The 24,240-nt window shown below is 45.5% G+C and overlaps 6 protein-coding genes across 6 annotated transcripts; 2 read left to right on the top strand and 4 right to left on the bottom strand.

The window, feature by feature from the left end:
• Positions 1-474: 474 nt before the first annotated feature.
• PADG_02402 (replication factor C subunit 3) lies at positions 475-2,071 on the bottom strand (the record flags this gene model as incomplete). Its single annotated transcript, XM_010759670.1, has 5 exons — positions 475-908; positions 995-1,378; positions 1,533-1,707; positions 1,777-1,864; positions 1,932-2,071. 5 exons carry the CDS (start codon positions 2,069-2,071, stop codon positions 475-477), a joined length of 1,221 nt encoding a protein of 406 aa, XP_010757972.1.
• Positions 2,072-3,093: 1,022 nt separating this feature from the next.
• Positions 3,094-4,132, top strand: PADG_02401 (uncharacterized protein; the record flags this gene model as incomplete). Its single annotated transcript, XM_010759669.1, has 5 exons — positions 3,094-3,169; positions 3,298-3,572; positions 3,716-3,828; positions 3,921-3,999; positions 4,085-4,132. 5 exons carry the CDS (start codon positions 3,094-3,096, stop codon positions 4,130-4,132), a joined length of 591 nt encoding a protein of 196 aa, XP_010757971.1.
• Positions 4,133-4,807: 675 nt separating this feature from the next.
• PADG_02400 (uncharacterized protein) lies at positions 4,808-6,472 on the bottom strand (the record flags this gene model as incomplete). The annotated part of the gene is made up of 1 exon (XM_010760137.1): positions 4,808-6,472. One exon carries the CDS (start codon positions 6,470-6,472, stop codon positions 4,808-4,810), a length of 1,665 nt encoding a protein of 554 aa, XP_010758439.1.
• A 2,052-nt stretch (positions 6,473-8,524) lies between these two features.
• Positions 8,525-9,619, bottom strand: PADG_02399 (uncharacterized protein; the record flags this gene model as incomplete). The annotated part of the gene is made up of 4 exons (XM_010760136.1): positions 8,525-8,690; positions 9,076-9,224; positions 9,264-9,358; positions 9,439-9,619. 4 exons carry the CDS (start codon positions 9,617-9,619, stop codon positions 8,525-8,527), a joined length of 591 nt encoding a protein of 196 aa, XP_010758438.1.
• Positions 9,620-9,866: 247 nt separating this feature from the next.
• On the bottom strand, positions 9,867-10,679 carry PADG_02398 (uncharacterized protein; the record flags this gene model as incomplete). Its single annotated transcript, XM_010759668.1, has 3 exons — positions 9,867-9,984; positions 10,046-10,362; positions 10,557-10,679. The coding sequence occupies 3 exons, from the start codon at positions 10,677-10,679 to the stop codon at positions 9,867-9,869; spliced, it is 558 nt and encodes a 185-aa protein (XP_010757970.1).
• A 7,174-nt stretch (positions 10,680-17,853) lies between these two features.
• Positions 17,854-24,095, top strand: PADG_02396 (uncharacterized protein; the record flags this gene model as incomplete). Its single annotated transcript, XM_010759667.1, has 2 exons — positions 17,854-21,648; positions 21,717-24,095. 2 exons carry the CDS (start codon positions 17,854-17,856, stop codon positions 24,093-24,095), a joined length of 6,174 nt encoding a protein of 2,057 aa, XP_010757969.1.
• Positions 24,096-24,240: the final 145 nt, after the last annotated feature.

Below are 24,240 nucleotides of genomic sequence, written 5' to 3'. Positions count from 1 at the left end.
TAGTAGTAGTAGTAGTAGTAGTAGTAGTAGTAGTAGTAGTAGTAGTAGTAGTAGTAGTAGTAGTAGTAACTATTAGAACAACGCCAGTTTTTAGTTGACTCTCGTAACCAGTTAACTATTTTAACTTGACTTTAATGATCTAGTTATTACTCTGCTCTTGAAATAAGCGCGTCTTTTAACTGATTAAACTAGTTAACTATATCAGGAGTTCTCCTCCCCCCTACTTCTAACTTCGGGTTCATAGTGGATAGATAGTTACATAGTTCGGGTTTCCCACCCCCCACACCTTTCCGTCCGGCCCCACGACGGACCAACATTGGATTTAATTACTTCCAATACTTAAGGATAACAAGGATACTCAGCCCGCTGCAGTAAAATATTTCAAAAGCAGTAGCAGTCCGGCTGCCTATTAAAAATTTAATCTGGCATGGCATTAAATAATGACTAAGTTAAATTATCCAGATGTGACGACTATCATAATTCCATGGGCACTGTAACTCTCCGCGACGACCCCAGTTTCCCTACTACTAACTCACATCCTCCCCTCACAACCCCTACCAACCCACCCGTCTGCACCATTTCCCCTCCCCCACTGGCTAGCCGCCACTCGATATCTGCAAGCCCTTCCATCCAAACTACCCGTGCTGCTGCAGGGACCTCAATCCGTTGCAACTCGGCCGATAGAGCCGTTAGGATGTCCACTAACGCTAGGCCCTTGTTTGATTTCAATGTTTGAATTGTGTTTAGGCATGATGTCACGTCGCTGGTTGTGAGAAGCGCAGTGATGATCGTTTTAATATCAGATGGATGTGGCGCTGCGATGCAGGTGTAGATGGTCTCCTGTGAGACGGTTTCGTGTTCCGCAGAAGGCCGATCTTTCGGGGCGTTTTTCATCGGAAGCGGTATACCTGGAAACGTTAAATAATCTTTATAAGAAACAACATTTGATTGATTGGTTGATTTAGATTTCAGGACGTATTTCTTGTCAACTTACTGCTCGCATGGCATGCCTGGAGCACGTTCAGCGCCCTTCGCATGTCTCCCTTGCTCAACTCTACAAGGCTGTCGATTGCCTCTGGTTGTATGCGCACCTGCTCCTTCTCGATAACTTGGTTAACCAGTGCCCGGATGTCCTTTTCCTTTAGTGGACTAAACCTAAATCGTGTGCATCGTGACAGTAGGGCTGGTGAGAGTTTATGGGTATAGTTCGCGATGATGCAGAATCGAGCGTTCGCGGTGTACTTTTCCATAATACGACGGAGTGCCATCTGCGCAGTGGCGGTCATGGCGTCTGCCTCGTCGAGGATGATTAGCTTGAAAGCCCCAAGGGATGACTCTGATTTGGCAACTGGAGCCATCGAGAATATTTGTTTGGTGCCTAAGACAGAAGGTCCCCCTTATTAGCCTCACACCATACCAAAATTGAAAAATAAATAAATAAATAAATAAATAAATAAAAATAAGGAGGCATTTTAAAACAGTGCCCATTTCCATGGACCCAGAAAATGTACAACTAACTGTGGGGAACGAACTGGCAAAAGTTTTGATCTGGTCTCTAACAACGTCTATGCCTCTGTCGTCACTAGCATTTAGCTCGAGAACCATCTGTCGCATATTCTTCACTCCGTATATCCGCCGCGCCAATGCAAGTATGGTTGATGTTTTCCCAGTCCCGGGAGGACCATAGAGAAGTAGATGAGGTAGTCTCTGTAAGAGAAATTAGACTGGTAAATTTCATGAGATTGATTATTCATAGAGATGATGCTGGGCACTCACGTTTGAATCTATGAATCTGTTAATAGTACCAATGATGTCGTGGTGTCCGGAGACGTCATCTAGGCTATTTGGGCGGTACTTTTCGACCCTTCCCAAGTATATACGCTGTTAGCTCGTTGAATCATAGACGAAAATAGTTCAAATAAAAATATCACCAAGGCAGGTTATCCTCTGCTTCAACGGGCAGATCTGCAGCTATTCGTTTTCCTCTTGCATTGGTGTTATCGGAGCTGAACTGAACAGCATTCTTGGACGGCAGCGCATCCAAGTCCATTTCATCTTCCAAGTCTGACATCGTGGCAAGTGTATATATAACTAATGGGCAACAAAGCAGTTTCGACGTATGCTCCAGTGGTCTAGGAGAGTGCGGACATCAAATTTATGTGTGTCTGATGGTTTCACCTTAAAAAAATGTTAAAATGTTGAAGAATGAATTTTTGAGTGTCCGAGTCCGCGCCCCAGTTATGGGATATTCCTCGATTATGGTCAATTAGTTCACTCGCGCACCAACGAGCCACAGAAAAGTCGCGTTGATAAAGTTCGTTAGGAACCGGAAAATCTAAAATGATGCTCTAATCCAAATATGGACTAGCGTCAAAGAAACATTTTATGACATCACATGAGAGTCACATGACATCTAGGACCGAACGCGCCTGGGACAACGGCTAACGTAATCCGTAACTAGTTTCCAACTAGTTAAACGTATTTCAACCACTTTCTAGGGAGTTAAGGTACATTAAACCACTAACTGGGTCGTTTGCTCATGTGATAGTCTAATTTAGTATGCACCATTTTAAAATCATGTAGCTTCATACAGTTAAAAATATTCTGCATATATTTTCAACACAAGTGGAAAATCAACTTATTTTGGCTACTTTAGCTATTCAAAACCCAGAGATTAAGCCAGTGGAGAGATGCCGGACAGTATAATGTTCCTTATACAAGCCTAAATCATCATATCACTGGTCGTACCTACAAACACTGCCAATTTAAAACGATGAAAGCTATGTTGGGTTATTAGTTGTACAGTGAAGCCGAGCAAAGTCAATAATAAGGAGTTACCAAATAGAGTTTTATATCACGTGATCAAGAGATTCAAGTTAACTAGTGGGTGAAATATGTTTAACTAATTAATTAATGTATCAAAAGGGTCGCAGTGTTTGGGAGGATATTAGATAATCAGCCTCAACCCAACAACATTAACTATCTAGTTGACTTTAACTAACTACAACAGAACAACATGAGATCATATCTCCGGCGTGACAAATCAGCTAGGAATCCAGTTTAGGATCGTATCCCAGACATCGACTTTCCGATATGCCGGTTGGTTTGAGTGCCCCCTCTCTACCCAGCTACGGGGGAACACTAAAACTCTCCGCTCCTCCCGCTGACCGTGTATTTGCCCAGGCATACCACTCCATCTTCCTTCAGGAAGCAGACGTCCCAACCATAGGCATGTCCACGCATACTCCGGAAATAAATCAGAAACTTATCCCTATTCTCATACATGTCTGTCAATAGGAAATTTCCCTGTCCTGCCTCTCCGCACGCGAACCCGTGGCCCCGCATACACCCTTCCCGCACTCCCTCCCGGCACCCTGGAGTCAAACATTGACCCGGACAGCGAATCATACGACTGCCTCGATGAAATTCTCTCCCTATACCGCGCAAATACCTTCTTCCGAAATTTCGAAATCAAGGGGCCCGCGGATCGCATGCTGATATACGGCATCCTGTTTGTCAGCGAATGCCTTACTAAAGTTAAACCGGGCATGCCTGCCAGAGAAGCGGAAAAGGTAGGCCAGAATTACGATTCGGGTCATATATATATATATATATATATATATATGTGTGTGTGTGTGTGTGTGTGTGTGTGTGTATGTGCTTGGATTTGTTGGCTGACGATAAGAACAACAAAACGAAACTACACAATATATAGGTCCTCATCAACACGTCTCTCGATCACTTTGCAATCCCCGGAGATGCCTCTTTCCCGCTGAACCAGGCCTTCGAACCACCTCGCGATCGCCAGGATGCAGAGGCATTAAGACAGTATGTCAAGCAACAAATATTATTACATTATTATTTTCTTTTATTAAAAAAAGAAAGAAAGAAAAAAAAAAAAAAACTTACGTCTGCTATAGATACATCTCTCAGGTTCGACAAGAACTCGCCATTCGATTACATGCCCGCTTATACCCCGAAGGAGTTGGTCCGTCAAAGGTATATTCATTCCTCCCGTAACCCTTTTCACACATACCTTTGTCCTCTTTCACTTAACAGCTAACCCCCCACGTTACGGATGTAGTGGTGGCTCGCTTTTGCCAAACGAAAGTTTATGGGCAAGCAGCTATGAGATAGTTTCCTCGTCTTCCTTATTTTTTCCTTCCTTCCTTCTTTCTCTTCGTATTATTGATTTCCTGCTATGTTTAGAAAGCTGTCTCCCCTGATGGCCTAAAATATACATTTTCCAAATCCGGCATATTCTTTTGATTCAACTTCTTCTGTTCATTTTCCCCAATCCAGCAGTCGCTCGGTCAACCGGTCCATATCAAATGCAATGATATCAGAGAATAACGCAACCTTGTCCAATTTTCATATGAAGCTGCATATGACAACGTGGACGTGTCTATGATTTGTCCTTTGTAGGGTGTATTTGCAAGGGGGAATTTATTTATTTTATCAACACAGTCCGTAAAATAGTCTTTCACAACGAAAGCTTAGGCCAGCTCTATAATATGTCCTTATCTACCAGCCACGACAGGACGGGAAGGTATAGAGTGCAAGACGAGGGTATCATACATCCAACTTTTATAGTGTCAGCGAAATGGATTGCTGTGCAGAAGATTTTTTTTTTTTGGGGGGGGGGGGGGGGGGGGAGAACCTTTTTCTAGTTGGCATGTGGCCATAGGGTGGAGATGGATAGTTACACAATGGGCAAGGGAAAGAAGCTGGAAAAACGCCGCCACGAAACAAAGGCGAAAAAGTGGGAATGACAGGAAGGCTTGGAATTGATACATTGCACTCCGTACTATGGCCTCTCCTGACACCGGCGCCCGTGGTGGGAATAAGAACTTTCATGTGAACTCCCATTGTGACTTGTGTGGTGGTTCTCTGCAGACTCCCCATCGCTACGCCAATTCGTCATTTTGACCTCGTCATCCAGCTTGCTAGGCTTGGCAATTTCCGTGTCCAGGCGTTGCTTGAAGAGCATCTGTGGATTGAACGCAAAGGCCCCCTGCGGTACGAACGTTGCTGCCAAGATCATAATGGACAAGATGGTAAACTGAATGGCTCCTATGTTCATGATAGCAGGGTGGATGTCGCCATCGTGCTCTGCTCCACCCGATTCATTGAAGACAATGTCTATATACCGACCCAACATAGGCGAGGTGATGGCGTAGATGACGATGTAGGTAGAATAGAGAAAAGCCATTACAGCGCCCAATGCGGAGACATTCTTGGTCTTGGACTCGACGCGAGCAAGTGTCGCCTGGATGTATGCGGCGAGAGAGACATCTCCGGCCGCCCAGCCGAAGGAAATTGGGAGGAAGGTGGCAGCTACCATCCAGGCATAGGCAACCTGGCCCTGCGGAGGGTACCAGAAGGGTAAGTACCATACGACCAAGAGCATCACGGAATCCAGCCGGATCCATGGAATGGGCGTGGTGACGAGGTTTGTAAAAAAAAATACGAATGCTGCGCCTAGAAGTTCGCCCAGATTCGAGCCGCCAACAATCACCTGCGACCAGGCTGAATTTCCCAGGTACCGACGGGCAATCGCAGGAGCTAATCCGTTTTCTAGATATCTGTGACCGTAGAGGGCGATGGCGTATCCGGGCAGCAGCCAGATGAATCGGCGATTAGTAAACATAAGCTTTCCGCCAGTCCAGAAGGATTCCAGAAACAACAAAAAGGATCCAAATATGGCTTTGGTGTAGGCGGGTTGTTCTGCCAGAATATCCTGCACCTCGGGCTGGAAGTCCAGATTAGTTATGCAGGACCATGTGCCAGCCGCCATGGCAAAACAAACTGGGGTAATAATGAAGGAATAGTTATTTCCCAGATTTGGAATAAGGGCGAGAGCAGTACAGAACGCGCCAGCGGTACCGGCAACCTCATAGAAGATGTGAACAAGAGCATCAACACGGCGAAGCTTCTGGACGTTTCCGCCCACAAGATCTCTAGGGATGACACGACGAATAAGCTCCACCATCCCGTAAACGATACCTGTGACAGAGTAGATGGGGATTAATCCATCAGTATTGTAATTTCCATAGTAATAAAAGTCATTTCGAGGGTGTTTGGTGCGGAATTTTTTGGGTACGAATGACCCACCGGTGCTGGCATCCACGATGAGGGGCATGGCGGCGAAAAGGCCAAAGGCAAAAACTGAGGTTGACAGGACTAATTTTGTGGGCGCCCTTCGGACGAGTGGTGCAATGAGGATGGCGCCTATACACTGAAATGCCTGGTTAAGCCCCGTGAGGAGGCCGACTCGCTCGAAAGTTTTGGATGTCGAGTTTGAAATGAAGGCATCATAGTCATATCTATTGGTGGCGAGAGCTACAATGGACCCGTTGAAGGCTTCCAGGCCGAATTTGTAAAGCATGATCCCGGTGATGTAGAGAGCTATATTGCGTCTCTCCAGAGCGGTGAAGCCGGTCCAACTGTCGCGAAGTAGAGTGAAAAACATCATGGCCGACGCTCCTATCTCAGCTACCAACACGCAGATAGCAACAGAACTGGGGGAGGCGGCGCGCACTGGTTCCGATGTTAGGATGTTGGATCAAACCAACATAGTATAGATCGTATATTATGGTTTATATATATATACACATCTACCAAGGTATATAAATATTATATACTCTCAAAATACAGGAGGAAATAATATGAAGCTGTTAGGAGGTCGCAGCATTTCTAGGGAAATATCGGTCGAAGAATTCCTTTTATCATCGTTATTGTTATGTAATTATTATTAACAGTCCAAGGTGGTGATTATTTGTCTGTGGTCGAAGGGCATATGCAAGAACGGCCTTTTGACAAGTTGCGGCAGCAGGTGTTTTGTTGCCAATGACAGCGTTCAGGCTCAGCCCGTGCGTGTATGCGTGCATAGTCGAGTTGGAGATTTTTCAAGCCACAAACTGAAGAAGCCATGGGGTGATAAGGTAGGTCTCCTAGGATTGTATCAGAACTAACTATCATTTGATGAATTGTTTATCTCAGCTAGGGCGGTGGGACGGGCGGTGGGGTTGGCGGTCTCAGCCAGGGGCTCACTCAGTGTTAGAACCATAATGAGCGTTCACATGGATCAAAGAGGAAAAAGACTCCTGCTTGGAACCATGGATGCTATGCGAGAGATCTAAGGTTGGGTTATTTTTAATTTAGTTCCAGCCCAGATTGGAAGCGAGTGGGGAACGGCGGAAAAACAACCACCCGCTTGATGAAAAAAAAAGATTAAGGGGAAGTTGTAGTAGCCAGAGACAGAGGGAGGCAGAGGGAGGGGGGAGGGAGGGGGGAGGGAGGGGGGAGGGAGGGTGAGGGAGGGACCAACGAGTCAAGCATATGGCTAACCATCCCTGCTAGACGTGGTAGAGATTCTAGGGTTTTATATATTTGCTCATCTCTATCCCAACCCAACTGTCCAATAGAGTGACACATAACTCTCGCGTGGGATGAGCGCGCTGAGCCCTTGGTTGCAGTGGACAGCTATCCATAGCATTCCACAGCAACCTCTAGCGTCATAAATAAACACCCATCGCTACCTTTTTACTACCTATATAGGCATAAGGAGCGTATAGAGAGATAAAATGGTAAAGAATGTCGTTGGAATTATGGTGGTGGTGGTGGTGGTGGTGATGATTGATGGTGGTTGATGGTGGTTGATGGTGGTTGATGGTGGTTGATGGTTGGTTGATGGTTGGTTGATGGTTAGTTAGAATGGACAAACACAAGCCTGTAACTAACTAAACCAAATTGCTCCCGCTGTCCAGGGGCAGTTTCCAGGGCAGGTGGAAGTTTGCCGCGTCTCCGGGTGGAACGTTTCCGCGAACTCTGCAAAACGCGGCAGTTGCGGATGCCCGGGCTTGCCAAGCCTGCCAAGCCTGCCAAGGACGTACGGGTGTTTTCTGGCTCGGGAAAGGGGAAAAGGGGAAAAGGGGAAGAGAGGGGAAAGAGGGGAAAGAGGGGAAAGAGCGATCGTCTAAGCCCAATCGGGGTTTTGTTAGGGCTTCGAGGGTGAGCTAGCCCTAATCAGATAACCATTGGCCCTTGGGCGCTAGTTGGTTAGACCCATGGGACATGCTCCGATATTAACCTAATATGATAAGGTTGTAACTCAAATCACTGGATCTTCCTCCAAATCATCTTCGTGGATCTTCGTGGAGTAGGGCGCCCCCCGTTAGCCAGCCAACTCGGTGCGAGAACGTTTGGGTGGGGACCATAGGAGAATTACCACTAATTAGCTGACCCTCAAATTAAGTACGGTAACTACGGGGTATCACTAACTAGCTATGCAGTTGGTTAAACCCAGGTGGTTGGTTAGCTAGTGAATCCCCAAGAAGATCGGCGGATAACCTTAATTAGTTGAACGATAAGGTTATCCGATCAACCGCAGGTTAGAGTTCAACTTTTAAGGTTGTGCAGTCACCTAACTAGGTAGTTACAAGTTCGCAGGATAACATTACTACATAATCTGCACCTTAGCTTTGTGAATTTTACTCCTGAAACATGAGAAGAACCTTCTGGGTCACAACGTGGGGTCTAACCTGCGTTTCGAAGAATCTGTGTGTGCCCGTTGTGCCCGTTGTGCCCCGTCTGCCCCGTCTGCCCCGTCTGCCCCGTCTGCCCCGTCTGCCCCGTGTGCCCGTGTGCGCCCATGTGCCCCGTCTGCCCGCATGCTTCCCTCCTTCTCGCTACCCCACAACACTAAAGAGCAAAAAAGCCGGCGGCAGTTAAAGACTAATAATAGCAATTCCCCATGCGTCATTCCAAATTTACACCGGCCAGGTTGGTTGATTTAATATTAATGCAGGATTGTTGATCAACACAACGTCCAATGATATATATATATACCAAGATGATTTGGGATTAAACATGTGAAATATAGATATTTCTGCTACTCTGAAAGTTGGAACCAATGCATGTAAATGTATTTCATAGTATTTCATTTGTGAATGAAAAACTACTGCCAATCGAAACAGACTAGAAACGAATGTGGACAGTGGGCAGCCCAAAGCAAAATCAAACGCGAAAAAAGATATCAACTACACCATACTGCAAAGACAAACAAAAAAATACCAAGCCGACTGGTTAACATGCCCCGCGAAGCGGTGGGGGAGCTGTGTAAGATATCCTGGCGGGCCTCGGGCTGATTTAGAAGCATCCCTCGCAGCCCTGGGCGCTGGTTGAGGCAGCAGAAGCAATACAGGCGAGGTCAAGGGGGATGTCTGTGTTAGGGGATATTAGCACCACGTGCATGAACATACGATGGTCCTCTGCATTGGAAACGACATACCCAGTCCCAATTCTCCAAGAGCGGCAGCACAAGCAGCGCTGGAGGCGGCAAGAGATTCCAGACATGCTATCCACCATTGTTAGTACACAGGATATATACTGCACATGGCTCTGGGCCCTCTGATGGCCCTGCTACGGGCTACTTACTAATCCAGTTGCAGCTCGCAGCTGCTGTTGCCTTCTCAAACATAGTAACTGCTTGGTTGAACTGGCCGAGGGCGTGCTTAACCGCAGGTTGCGCGTTAGGAGAAGGGGCCTGGGGGGATGGTAGTGCGACAGCGGCACCGAGGAGGGAGAAGGAGGCAGCGATGACCTTGGAGAACTGCATTTTGGATAAAAGGTGAAGAAGAAACAAGTCTTCAAGAGAAGATATTCAAGAAAGAGATTTGTGTTGGAATTGTAGATCGCAAGAGATGCTGTTTTGTTGTTGTGCTGGACGATGATCAAATGTTGACCTCTGGAGCGGAAATCAGCTCGAATTTATATCTTTGGAGGCGTACATTGTCACAGGCCAGAGAACACCGCAATAGGACTGAATCCGTCGACCCTTGTTGAATAGTATTAGGGGAACAACGTCAGTCGTCGAAAGATTGGATGCGATGTTGCAGTGACCAGTCATCTACCGGTGCTGGTAGCTGTGGGGTTGAAGATCCAGGAGTGAATATGAACGATAGCTGCCAGAAGCAAGGAGAACTTATCGACAACTGTTAGAAGCGATATGACACTCTTCCTCTCAGAGTTCTCTGGAGGTTACATGTGAAGTTTACTTGCAGGGTTTTTGCTCCCACTTCTTGAAACCGAGGATCCATGCATGTAAACATTGTAGCTATAGCTACTCTTGTTTAATGTCTCTTTGAGGAGAGTCGCAAATTTTTCCACTTTGCTCACTAGAACATGAAACCGCTCCATGCAATGCTTCCCCAGATCTTCCCAGAGCTTGCCGTGGCTGGGTGGTTGTACCATTGATCCGGCATAGTCTAGTACCCGTCGCGCTCTCCATGTCTGGAGGCGACACAACTTTACCATTTGTTTTCTACCAGCGGCTCTCTGGGAGATGATCAACCCCATAACCTACCATTATTTCCGGGTATCAGTTAAGCAGGGTATCAGTTCAATCAGGGTATCAGTTCAATTAGGGTATCAACCTGCCCATATCACGAGGCTCATTTATTTTGCTGGGGTGGAGGAGGAGAGGCGCGGGAAAAACACGACGTAAAGTTTACCACCTCACTTAAGAATAGACACTAATATCAAGAGACTGACACATGCTGTTCTGCCTCCAGGGTACATCGAGAGGTCTGAGCATCCATTCGCGCTTCCAAGGTAACTTGCGCAGGAAACGCAAGCTCCCCAGGCCCTGGCACGCCGGGAACGTAGGCGCCTGCCATCAGCAGCTCTGTCGGGTATCACATCGAATACTGGGAATGTAGTTTCCAGAAGCAGGTGTCCGCTTAATCCATTGTAATGGTCCTGCCCATTATACAACTCTATACAACCGTGTATAAGATGTCGACAGCCCAGAGCTTGCCTGTGGGGCTTCGGTCCTTAATCTAGAGAGATAGAAGCCTTGGTAGGTAGGGTGGTAGTAGTATTTGGGACCATGGTCGGCTACAAGGAAACCACATCAAAAGAAATGTGGATATGCTTCTGCTGCTTGTTAGGTACTGCTACAGTGCCTGTATATTCAGTCACATGAAGAAGCAGATCTCACTTCAACCACTGCAAGACAAATCACTAGAAGTTAGTTATCAGTTTATTTTTTAACAGTGACATTAGTGTTGATTTACGAGCAGCTGAAGAAGTTTCAGTTTTCAGTTTCTTTTTAATTTGTTTTTGACTCTTGTAAGTACAAGACTTTTATTCAAGATTTGAGTTATCTATCTTTTAGTGGGTCTTTCATGAGATCAACATCATGTAGATTTGATTAATCTCTTGCATTGAAGAGAGAATGAAGAGAAAGGCTAGCAAGCTATTCTATACTGGCTGCCAGTTATCACATGAAGTGAGTGTATAACTATCAGTAAACCAGTTGCTCCGTAGTTTATCTAACTAACTAGTTATAGTTAATCAGCTAACCTTAATTTCCAACCGATCCGGCCAACCCAACCAGATCGGACATCAAAACTATAGATGCATTAAATAAAGTTCTTCATTAAAATGCAATTATCAAACAACAAATCAAACAAAATTCCATTAAAATTAGGATTAAAACATCTTCTTCTCGAATGTTCAATGGTTTCACGGTTACTACATCTCTTTGGAGGTCACGGATCATTATTTTAAGACAGAAGATTTAAATTCATATACCCTCAACAGAAGAGAAGCTATGATGCAACAGGGTAACACCTGATGAGTAATTTCTTTCATAACCAAACATTCACTCCCACTAACCATATTCAATATAGTTAACTAAACTAGTTAACTAGTGAGTGATTTGTAGTTAACTATTGATTCCTTATTAATCAGGTGATAGCCTCTTTCAGTTGAGTAACTAATTAACTAGTTAATTGGTTATTTAAGAGAAACCCCACAGTCAAGCCTTGTTAACTCGATTAAAAATTAACTAATAATTCACTTCATCAACTTCTTCTTTTCCTCGATGTGTTAACCACCAAGGAACCAAAGGTCGAAGCTAAATCGCAGAAGAATCACATTGCCTAGAACCATTTAACGCAAAGTTCCATGAGTATCCATCAAACCATGCTTCCCGTTCTCTATGTCTCGTAGCTATCACTCGCCATCACTGTTTTGATGGTGAGTACGTCAACATGGGAGTAGGATATAGGAGATGACCTCTGTAACATGTACAATCTTCCCAACAGCAACAGTTATTATTGGATTTTCATCAGGGCGATCAGTATAGAGCTCATTCGATATAGGGATGAGGCGCATAGAAAGCCCTGAGCCCTAAACTGGGTGTGACTTTGGGGCTGCCATACCCACATCGGTTTCCTGCTTACCCATTAAAAGGGGAATTACGCACACATCTGCCTTAGCTTGCATGTAGTATGGTTTCAATCTTTGAAGCGCCCAGAGTTTCCACTTCGGAGTATCAGGTGTCTCTCTCCATTAAGCAACTTTATCTGCATGTTGTTTTAGATATTAACTAAAGTTTGCCTTGGCATTCTGGAGGCAAGAGATTGACATCCAAGTTCTTCGCTTTGGGCAGCATGTTGCTTGTAAAGCAGCGCGTTATGATTTCCAATTGTTGGAAGAGTCGTTTCGCTAGATAAGGTGGCAACTTGTGGTGCTGAAAGCTGGAAAAGTGGTTGGTAGTGGCAGGTTTCCTCGGGCCGGCGAAAGGTTCAATAACTATGTAGTTAGGTTATCCTCAACCCCACCACACCATCTATATACATGTAAGTTATAGGAACAAGCCTGCAGCTGGTCTAAAGAAAACCAAACAAAAGTCGGAAAAGCAAATACGTAGTTATTGATCTGGCTAGTAATTATTTATGATATAACTACGCCAGTGAGACAAACAGCCCCAGATGCAAGTGTTTTCGTACAGCAGATCAGATCTTCCCCTTTCAAATGAGAAACCAACTATGATTGCCAATTAAACCTCATGCTACATATCCCTCCTTGTGTGATCCTCCTATTCTACTAGCTACCACTCTTCCTTGTTGATGTAGGCAGACATCCACAACGGATATCTGGGACGGGACAATGTGGATTGGTGAAGAACCAACACCGTTGAATGCATTCATTTTCTGGTATGAGAAGTAAAGTTTGCGGCTTCCAAACGGATGTGTTGTTATGTGAGAGATGGTTTCAGAGAATTGATAAGTGGGCTTGTTCAGTAGAGTGTAATATGGAGTTTTGGCCACGAGTTACTAACTGGCTGAGAAAAGATATTCTCGAGGACTCGGAGGGATTTTATCTCCCTTTACGTTGGTGTCCAGGACCCGGCACATGCGTCCATGGAGTCGAATCGAACCGTCTCCGCACATATCCTATGATATCCATAACGACCTAGAGACCTACACCATGCAATGTATATTCACCAATGTCCACGTTATGACCTTGCGTCGCTGAATGCGATTCACCAACGTAAGAAACAGAGTTTTTCAAGGCCTCGGTGCTTCATTAGCAGAGATTGTCTGGCTCTGTTTGGGTGCGGGGGCGCAATCGATTTGAATTTCAGGTGTGTTGTTCCTGAAACCCGGCAGGGAAAATCCGTTTAGCAAGTTAATTTGAGATTGAAGACGATTGAGGGAGACAATCTTATCATAACTTGCATTAGTTTGGTGGATGTAACAATACTTGCATTATTAAAAGAAACTGGGCTTCATGTAAATTGGAGCTGTCTCACACATGGATTTTTATAGCGCTATCAAGATGTATTGAGCAATGAGTGGTAGCCAATGAGGAACACAGGTTAACCAGTGGTGCCGTAACTTAAATTTGCCCTTGTGGATTGCGCTAAAAGTTTATTTTCCAGAAGCTGATTAACTGCCAGTTGATGACTGGATGCTATGAATGCTGTGTCCGTTGGCAGTGTCTGTAAATTGAATTCTCAAGCTGACTCCCAAGATTCTCCAAGCCTCAAATCCGCAAAAGCGGGTCCTAAGAAGCAATTTCGGCCAGTTTGATTGAAGAAGCCAAGCGATTCGATGCCACGCCTGTTGCATTAGTTACGCGGTAACTAACCAACCGGATCTCATAATGAGATTTCTGAATGGAGTTCTAAATAAACTGACGCTGTGAGGTTCAGATCCATTCTAGCTAGAGGGATGCTAACTAATTATTAAATCCGCTAGTTAACGAATTAATTCCTTTTTTATCTATTAGGGCTCTCGGCCACTAGCGATTCGGAGAAGGAACAGGTGGTTCTTCTCTACAATTGTCCAGCAACCCAGCATGATCCACACGGGAGGAATTGATTTTGTCATACATATTGCTAGATAGTTAGTTAATGAACTACTGTGAATTAGGCAGATGGTAGTAGATCTGAGGAGTCAATTTTATTTTGAGTCTATAACTCAACAAAGGAAATCAACAAAGGAAATTTAGAAACAGTAACACATGACACTTTACTATGAAGAATAGCTACCATCAATTGCCTCTCGAGTTTCAATTAAGCGTCTTCAGATGTTTCTACAGTTCTTCATTTTTTTACGCAGAGGGGAGCTGTACAGCTATTGGGATATTACTGCTAGAACTGTTGATGAAGGAAGGGACGTTTTCTACAGAATCATATCTTGGTTGGCTGCATAGAAGGAGTATATCAAGCTCAAGATGTGATGAGCATCTTTTTCAGCTTTATCAGTTGTTGCTGCTTACAATCAGTTGTTCTTCAACACTATTTCTTTCCTCTCAAAACCAGCATTGATTCTTACAATGTGATATATATGGAATATTAACTGGGGCCATCTGGCTGAGGAGTCATCTCAGAAGTTGTTTCTGTGCTTTAATAAAGATATTATTTTATAATCATAGAGCTAAATAAATAGATATTAAAGCAGCTGTTAATACTTTTCCTCAAAACTTATTAAGTATATTGACTTTTTCTGAAATATTTAACTATAAAACTTAGTTTATCAATATTAGTTAGTTATATAAGTCTATATTTATATAATAATGTAATTCCTTCAAGTAAGCAGATCACTCAAGCAAGTGAATTATCAATTCAAAATATCTTCTTATTTAACTACTTATTTATCTTAATGCACAATTATGCCATCAATTTGCAATAAAAATACTTCAAATTCTCTTGAGAGAGAGAGATATGGCTTGAGTTCATGATAAATACTTTGAAAAAGCAAGAAATATTCTCAATTTGTGAAGCTGCACATGTATTTAATATGTCATTCTCTACTCTAAATTATCAACTCAATGACTGAACTGATTGCATGAATCTAAATGCAAATTCAATCAAATTAACTCAGACTGAAGAAAATAAACTAGTTAAATAAGTGCTGAATCAAGCTAAGCAAGAATTTCTCTTACAGCTGGCATTTGTTGAGAATACAGCTAATTATCTTCTTACTATATAGAATTTTATCATCTTTATCACTCCCCCCTCCTCCACGTTGGCAAGAACTAAGTGTCAAATCTAGTGACACACTGTTCAGAGCTTCAGATCTGCTGCTCCAGAGACTATAATTATGATCAGACCAAATGTGAGGATATAAAGTTTATTTAGACTTGATTTAAGATCTTGAAGACTGCAATTGCTAAGCATGAGATTCTGTCTAAGAATATATACAACTTGTTATAGCGCTATCGCTGGTTAATATGGGATAAGGTTGATCTGCTCCAATCCCCAACCATATTCAGTTGCTTAGATTGATCCGCTCCGATCCTCAACCGCCTATATATATTCAGCTGCTTGTTCATTCTCATATTCTAATCCTCAGTTTAGTATTCTCGTCATAGCTACCTAGTAGATAGATGAATTAAAATTTTGTCTTATTATCATCATGCCTCTAGACTGAGCCATGATACAAATGAAATAATAAAATTCTGAGCTTCATTTCTAGTTAGATTTTCTACATGTTGAATTTGATATCTAGATCTATTCTACTTTTTACTTCTCTCTCTCATTCACATTGAATATATGAGAATAAAGTTCATTCTAACACATTGACTAGTAATTACAGTCACTCATTTTTAATTTTCAGACTGTAGAAGCTTTGTCTGGCTGTAGCACTTACTGCTAGTAATAATCTTAAGAAAGCAGAGTCTCATTGCAAAGTCAAATCTAGAGTCAAGATAAAAGCATAGTTGCTTGTAATATAAATTAAGATTGATATACTTCACTCTGTAAGATTGATCTGCTTTAATTATCAATCTTTTAATATTCAATTGCTCTTTCATTTCACATTCTAATTCTCAGTTTAGTATTATTATCTTAAACTATCTAGTTAGATAGGTGAATTGAAACTTTGTCTTGTTCTAATATCAATATTGATCAAAAGTTAAAATAAAAAGACAGAAATTTGATGTTGAGCAGTGAAAGTAAGTTCAAATAAACCAACCAACTTTAAACTTTTCTCTCGATTTTCTGTTCCAATAATCCTTGGACTGGATGCTTAGAGGTTAAATTGTCTGGACAAGGGATTAACTTATTATATTCCAGCTCTGAGGAGATTTAACAAACAACAGTGTCACATGATCTTGAACCTGATTGTTGTACCCTTCCGCGTTCACTTAAGTATATATATGCCTTTCATTTAGTTTCATACAGACCGCATTACTTTACATTCCATCCCTTAATATATTCCGTCAATTCCAAAGTTGCCATATGGAGTATTGTGATACTGTCTATTACTATTGTGATATTCATCCAGCTGTGTGGATCCATGGACATCCATCCTTGCCTGTCTTCAAATGCACAGACAATCTGTCAGGCCTATCCGCCTTCTTACGTAATCCACACCGTATAACTATAACTTCCGCGTAGCTAGCGATCGCTTCATAATCAATCAAGCAATCTATCCTTCACACAATCAGCACCTGCCAACGCGCAGCAGCTTGTGCGAAGCTGCCCAGGCACCTTCAGCTTATCACTGGATGCCCTATAGAGAGGAAGAGAGGAAGACAGGTAAATATGAACAACATAGAACACACATTTCAAGGTTGCCTTTGAGTGTTAATCATCTTCCATTTCCCCTGAGGCGCATTCTTCTCCTAAGTCTGAGAGTAATACGGAGAATTAAATAAATGTTGCCTTGAATATATAGATCACCCAGCCTTGCAGTTCTGTTTCTCTCTCTCTTTCTCTCTCTCCCCTCTTTCTGAGTGCCAACAAGAGAGTATGGGGAGCTTTCAAACTTAATTCTGAGTACATAATCTACTTCTGCTCGCCTTTGTACTTTATCTTGCTGACCTGTGTCGACCTGATGATCCGTTGACTGAATAACTGCCTCCATCTACATAGAGATGAGTCCTCTGTAATGTTTGTTGTCAAGAGGAGTTCTCACCACCGCCACCATCATTCGCATTGGGCTTCTTTTCTTCTTCTACTACTCCATACAATACAAGCACTTTTGTCTGTACTTTCCTCTTAACCTCCTTCTATATTATACCCTCGATTCACTTCACTTCTTTGCTTCTTATGCCAATAAAACTGTTCGTCTCATGAGTTTTTCCTTCGTTGCCTTAGCAGCTCGGCTTGTGCCTAAATATCTGAATACATAGCTCCTCAACAGAGAGTACTATGTTACTTATTAACAAACTAGTTAGTTAACTAGTTAACTAACTAACGTAACTAGTTAACTAACTAGTTATTGCTTTGTTTACCTGATTAGGTAAGGCATCGTCGAGTTGTTGACGCCACCTCCAAAACACGCTAGTCCCGAGCAGGAAAGGTCTGTTACCTAGGGTACCCCCCGCGGGTTTTGGCGCTTTTCAAGGTCACGTGGCTGATTAGTCCTTCCAAAGATCCTCTTGACTTTTGACTTGCTAAACCGTTAAACGCTTGGTTCCTCGAATCCTGAATATCTTCAACGACTCCACCTTCTCTGATTCACTTCACTTTCACACCCGGACGCTGTTCCACACCGCACTTCACGACAGTTCCCTCGTGTTGTGCTTGTTGAATGGTTTTCTCCTTTCATGGCGTCTCGCTTTCCCCCAAGAGAACGTTCCCCCCATCGGTATAACGACCGTCGCCCTTCAGCTGCACACGGTTCTTCCCATATCCCTTCTGGCCCTCGTGCTTCAGACGATGTCAATTCTACCCCGCTGGGGAGGGAGCCACCTCGCGGACCAAAAGCCTTAATTGACTCCTCAAGAGGTGGCCCCTTTGTACCCCCTGGTCCCAGAGGCAGGGGTTACCCCGCGCGCGGCGAATTTCGAGACCGTGAGCGAGACCGTGATATTCGTGATCTGCGAGATGGCGTCCCTCTATTCAGGCGGGATATTGATAGGGAATGGTCTCGAAGGGATCGGAGTTTTGATTCGAGAGATTCCCGTGCTACCTTTGGTCGTGGAAGATCAAGGTCGCCCCCATTACGAGATTTTCGCGACTCGCGAGAACCAGGTCCTAGGGATTCAGATCCACCAAGATTACGACGCAATTCGAGGGATGGACCCGCCGGACTGGTCAGCGGGGTTCAAGACGCTTCTCCTCTTCGCGGGCCTCCGTTGCGTGGGCGAGGCCGCGGTGACCGTGACAGGGGCAGAGGTCGGGGCTTTTTGGATGATCGAGATTCTTTCCGACGGAGAAGTCGTTCGAGGGATGCTTGGAGAGATCGCGAGCGTGATCGTGATCGGGATCGGGATTTAGAGCGCCCTGATCGGTTTGACCGACGCGACGATGATCGGAGATCCGAACGAGATGACAGAGAACGCGAACGCCTCTCCGAACGCTCAGATTTGTGGAAGAAAGATCGACTTTCCTCCAGGATAGAACTTAAGAGCGCATCTACAATATCAACTACTGTCCCTCCCATATCGCCAACGCCATCGTCGTCATCAATACCAAATGCTAAAAAGACCATCAATTCAGAGATCCACGGTACATATAGGAAATCTGTGGTCCCAGCACAAAACATCCGGGATTCTTGTGAGGACAAAGATCACAATGAATATCATCCTGCAAGTCGATTTGATGCACAGAAAAATCGAGCAGTGTCACAGAATTCCCCTCCCCCATCAGCACCAGAAGTACCGGCTTTTCGCTCTTTGGGTAGTCCTAAACCTGGAGCCGCTGACCTCCCCTCTATATCAACTACCAAAACAAAGCCACCGGAGGAACCAGCCGGTTCGGGGTCGCCTATTGGCAAGCCAGAGAAGGTGCACAATGATGGTCCGGTAGCGACCGTATTATCCACCCCAACCGGACCAAAAGCTGATAGATCAGACCATGAATATTCACACGATCAGCGCATATTCCGACCGCCTAGTCAGGATTTTCGAAATAAAAATGAGGTGCCATTCCGCTCAGGAAGAAATCTCCCATCATCCTCAAAGTCTCCCACTATTACTACATACGATGTTTTCGGTTCGACAGGCTCATCCGGCGGGGGTGATACCGTCACTCCTTCTGTACCATCGGATGCCAAGGCCCAGGAGATCCCTCTCAGTGCAAGGATTGGTCCGCGACCTAGCTCTTCGTCAGGATCACCACCTTCCTCCCAATCAATGGGAAGAGGCATTTCTCTATCTCGTCGGTCTGGTTCACCCCCTGCCCCACCATCTGGCCCGTTTAGGTCTCCTGGTCCAAAGACTTCTCCTGGACTCTCTTTTGCAAGCGTACCCACAGGCCCCCGAGCGCTTCAGCGACCTAATGCGCCAAGAGGCACGCCGAAAGCTAGCAATCAATGGGTGCGCCCTGGCTATGCAAATCGCGGACCTTCGATCATGAATTCTGCCTTCCCCATGAAACGTGATCCATTTGAAGACAAAGACAAATTATCATTGGGAGTATCCGAAGTTTATAGACCTTATCAGGCTGATGGCTCACCCCAGCAGGAGGACTCCAAATCTTTACTAGCTGCTGAGCGCGTAGATCACTCACTCGATCAATCTCAAGACATAGTTGACGAAGCTAACGCGAAAGTTCACGCTGAAGACCAGAGGCCCCCTACCACAATTTCCTCGATGGGTGAACAAGTTGCCACCCCGCTCATGTTTGGACAATCTAGCGGCGAAGAGACGGATGAGGATGACCTAGACGAGGAAGATTTCAACGAAGGGGAGGAACGGTTTGAAAAAGAAATGCAAGCATTAGCGTCTGAAATGCCTCCTCCTACCCTCAAAGATCCGGTTATAGTTGACCTACTGCTGAAAATCCAAATGTTGGGTATCATAGCTGAGGCTGCGGTGCCTACAGATTTGGATGTGCCAGATGCAGCAATGGAGAATGAAGGCCCAGAACAACCACTAGCTGCCATTCCACTGCCGGCGAAGGACTATCAAGACATTCAGCAGCCAGAACAATCTTCTACTGTTGCCAAGGCTCAACCTGGCGCTTCTCTTGAAGCACCAACCATCGAAAATCTTCCGTTTCTCAATTCTGGACCACCCACGCCATTTTCTGACCTTGAGGCTTATCAAGAGACTCTCCAAACCCATGACCGGCTGAAGGAAGCACTCCGAGGCGAACTTGTCAAGCAGCGTAAAGAAATAGCTCGTCAACGTGAAAAGCTCCGACAGGAATATGCTGGGTACTACAAACCCTGGAGGATCACCGTGGAAGAACTGGATCGCAAAAATGCACAAGAAAAGATGACTACCCCTGGTCCCCCCACCCCTCCATCGGGTGCAGGAGCTGCTACTACTCCCAGCACGGCTGGTGAAGGACGAAGAGGATATAAACTGAATAGCGAACTGGACTTCCAAAATGCGTTGATAGCGTCTACCATCACTGCCCAGGAAGAGCAAGCGCGCCGACGTATGAAAGAAGGATCTGCAAAACCCGATATGTCAAAGGAAGCACTTATCCCAGACATGTTCGAAGAGCAAGAAAAACAGGCCTTTGTTTTCAAGGATACAAACCACGCTGTAGATCCCTCTTCTGCGTTTGAAGTTTTCGCTTTTTACCCCGCTCCTGTCAATTTCACACCTGAAGAACAGAAGGTTTTCACGGAGGCATTCTTAGCACATCCCAAAAAATGGGGTAAAATTGCTGAGTCTCTTCCTGGACGAGATTTCCAGGCGTGCATCAATCACTACTATGTTACAAAGCACGAATATAAATACAAAGCCAAATTAAATAGGAAAACCATACGGCGACGCCAGAAGAAGTCTACTGCTGCTACCAGGAATTCAAAATCCAATGCTCTCATGTCAGATCTGGGTGTTCGGCCCGAATATGAAGGTGAGGAAGCCGAAATCCCCGCCGTCACTGACACTGGTAGACCCCGTCGTGCAGCCGCTCCAACATTTGGTGAAGTTGGCCCAGATACGGAGAATAGCACACCCACGCCCAGTTCTGGGAAAAGAGGAAACAATACCAAAGAATCTGGAGAACAGACAGTAGAGAAAAGTGTAAGTAGACGTGGTGGAAGAGGAGGTGGTGGACGTGGTGGCAGGAGGGCAAAAGTACCACAGTCTACTCTTACAACGCCAATTGCTGCAGCTCCTCCAAAAGTTGAACCTGAACTACCTGTGGATGCTACACCAGAGTTGCCTGTAACAAAGGAAATGGAAGAGCAGAAGGATGCTGCTGATGCGTCCATTCTTCGGACAAAAACTGCTAAACCGCGGACGAAGGAAGCCGCCTATGTTTTTGATGTTGCCGAACCCGAGACGCCAGCAAGGACAGCAGAGCCCAAATCAGGGTCCCTTCAGCCAACAAGCTACTGGTCTGTACCAGAGCAACGTGAATTCCCGGAACTAATTCGTCACTTCGGGAAAGATTTTGACGCGATCTCCCAGTATATGAAAACAAAGACACCTACCATGGTAAATATATTATACTTCCGTAATCCACTGCGTATCATTTTACCTCAGCTAACATATTACCCTACAAGGTCAAAAACTATTTCCAGAGACGTGTTGATTCTGGACAAACCTCATTGGAAGAATATGCTGAATTAGCTGAAGCTAAGAAGCTCAGCGGAGAACTACCAGGACCCCTTCCACTTCCGAGTATTCCTCCCAAGCGACGATATGAAGCAACCCCGTCTTCTGTTACCCCACGGCCGCTTGCGCCAAACACTGAAGTTAGTGAGATGGTGGATACGTCGCTGGCGTCTAAGTCAAAAGCTCCCGCTGTTACGCTAGCCGCCGCACAACCTTCTACCAGCCAGCCTCAGCCTCGCTCGCAATCAGAAAAGGACCGTCCACAGCCCAGATTTTATCCTCTTGCCCAAGCGACAACAGCTCCTCTACAGGCTATGAACGAAGAACCGCAACCACGATCGATTCGTCCTCAGCCGCCTCAAAACCAACGCAATCAACAAGGTCCTAGAGCTGGATATTTCAGTGACGACCGGAAGGATGCCCGGACGGTAATGCCTATTACACCGGTTCCAAACCTGCAATCTCAAGAACCCCAATGCCAGAAACTGCAACAAAATGTAGTACCCATGCAAAATGCCGGGCGAGGCTCAGCCTTGCACGTCCAAAGTTTGTCTCACGAAGATTTACAGGCTCTATCTCAAGAGAACCACGATTCATTACGATATCAGTCACTAACTCAGCCAGCAGGGTTTTCTCAAACCCAATATCTTCAGCAATCGCAAGCGCAAGCGCACAGTCCAGTTATGTCGGTGGCACGAACACATTCGAGGCGTTCGAGTAAAGTAGTTTCAACACCAACGACCGTTTCCCCAGTGCAGCGGATGCCGAAACAAGGGTTAGATTCAGCAGCTCCCCTACGCAATGACCTTGGGCAGCAAAAATCAGCGTTGCCGCCACCTGGCCACCTTCTAGGTATTGGCCGCCAGTCACCCGTAATGTCGCCCAGCAAAGAGGATGCTCGTCCAAATTCAACCTCAAGTATCGCTTTTCAGGATCCTCCACGCCAAGTACCTGCCAAACGATCCAATATCATGAACATCTTAAATGATGATGCTGAAGAACCACAGCCGCGAAAGAGATTCGCAAGTAATCAACCTTCCCCCTCAAACACTCCGCAGTTATATTCTACATCGCATTCACTTTCTCTTCAAGCGCAACCTGTCTCTCAGGACGAATCATTACACTCTACTCGTCAGCCCCAGCAGCATCGATCGCAGTATCTGCCACAGCACCCACAGGGGTCGCAAGCAAATCAACTGTCAACCGTTCCGTCCTGCTCCTACCCAGAATATTCCAGCTACTCTGCTGGCTCCATGGCAGGATCTGGAACCACAGTTCAGGATTGGATGTCAAGACTAGACCCCAGAGGACAGCAGCAGTCGCAAACATCTGGCGATACTGAACATGGAATTTCCCGTTTATCAGCTCAGCAAAACTCAAGTGTAGGATACATGAATACCGGTCAACAGCCAACTGTAAACCCCGGATCGAACGTTCATCAACAAACCCAGCAGCAACACCACCCCTCGTACCATTCCCAGCCTTTGCAACAATCACAGCAATCTCAACCCGCTCCGTTCCAGGCCCAATCTCAGTGTCAACCGAATATAGGCTTAGGGAAACGCGATTCTCCCATGACGTTACATGCACAACCGCTTCATCCTCCATCCCCACAACATCGTCACAGCGCGCTCTCATACTCTCGTCGGTCCTCCCAGCAGCATCCAGCCTCTCCAGTCCAGCTCCCTACTCCAGGGTTATCCCAAACACAGCAGCTCCCATCTTATTCTCAGGGACACTTGGGTCAGCCGCACCTACGTCAGCACCACCCACCGACTGGACAACTTGGACATAATCACCAGCATAATGCTCAAACTGGTGGTAATTCGCAACATATGCAACACATGGGCCCGCCTTCTTCGCCTCGCCACCACAACGCCCAGCTACGCCAATCCCAGCAGCAACAGCAGCAGCAACCCCGACATGGTCAACACCAACACCAATCACATCAGCACATGCCCCCTCTCAGTGTAGGGAGCCAACAAAGTGGTGGGCCATTCGGGCACAATGTCCCAGCCCATTCGCAACCGCGTCGAGCACCGGGCAATTCCTCTATTGCAGCCCCAAGCCCGCACCAGAACCCAAATATTGGAAGACCTTACACCCCACCCGCCTTGCATCAGCCTTCTCAAGGCGGCATTACGTATACAGCTGTTGGTGTTGCTCCTCACCCTAACCCTGGGTCGCAGCAACAAGGATTGCTCCCAATGCATCAGCATCAGCATCAACACTCGAGTCAGCACAAACACCCGAGTCAGCATCAGCTCCATTCGAGGCATCCTGGATCGGCCCATCACCGTGCCTACTCCCGAGACTCGAGACCATGAATAAACGAGGATGTTCGTCTATGTTAATGATGGTTAGGGCTTTATTTAATTTTCATGCACTCGAATTCTGTACATATATGTTCCCGCAATCGCACTCGTTACCTTCAGTGTTTCCTCATTCCAATCCCTCCCCCCTAAGTTGGCG

Source organism: Paracoccidioides brasiliensis (genome assembly GCF_000150735.1).
Source record: "Paracoccidioides brasiliensis Pb18 unplaced genomic scaffold supercont2.3, whole genome shotgun sequence".
NCBI classification, from domain to species: domain Eukaryota; kingdom Fungi; phylum Ascomycota; class Eurotiomycetes; order Onygenales; family Ajellomycetaceae; genus Paracoccidioides; species Paracoccidioides brasiliensis.
This window is presented reverse-complemented; position numbering and strand designations above follow the sequence as displayed.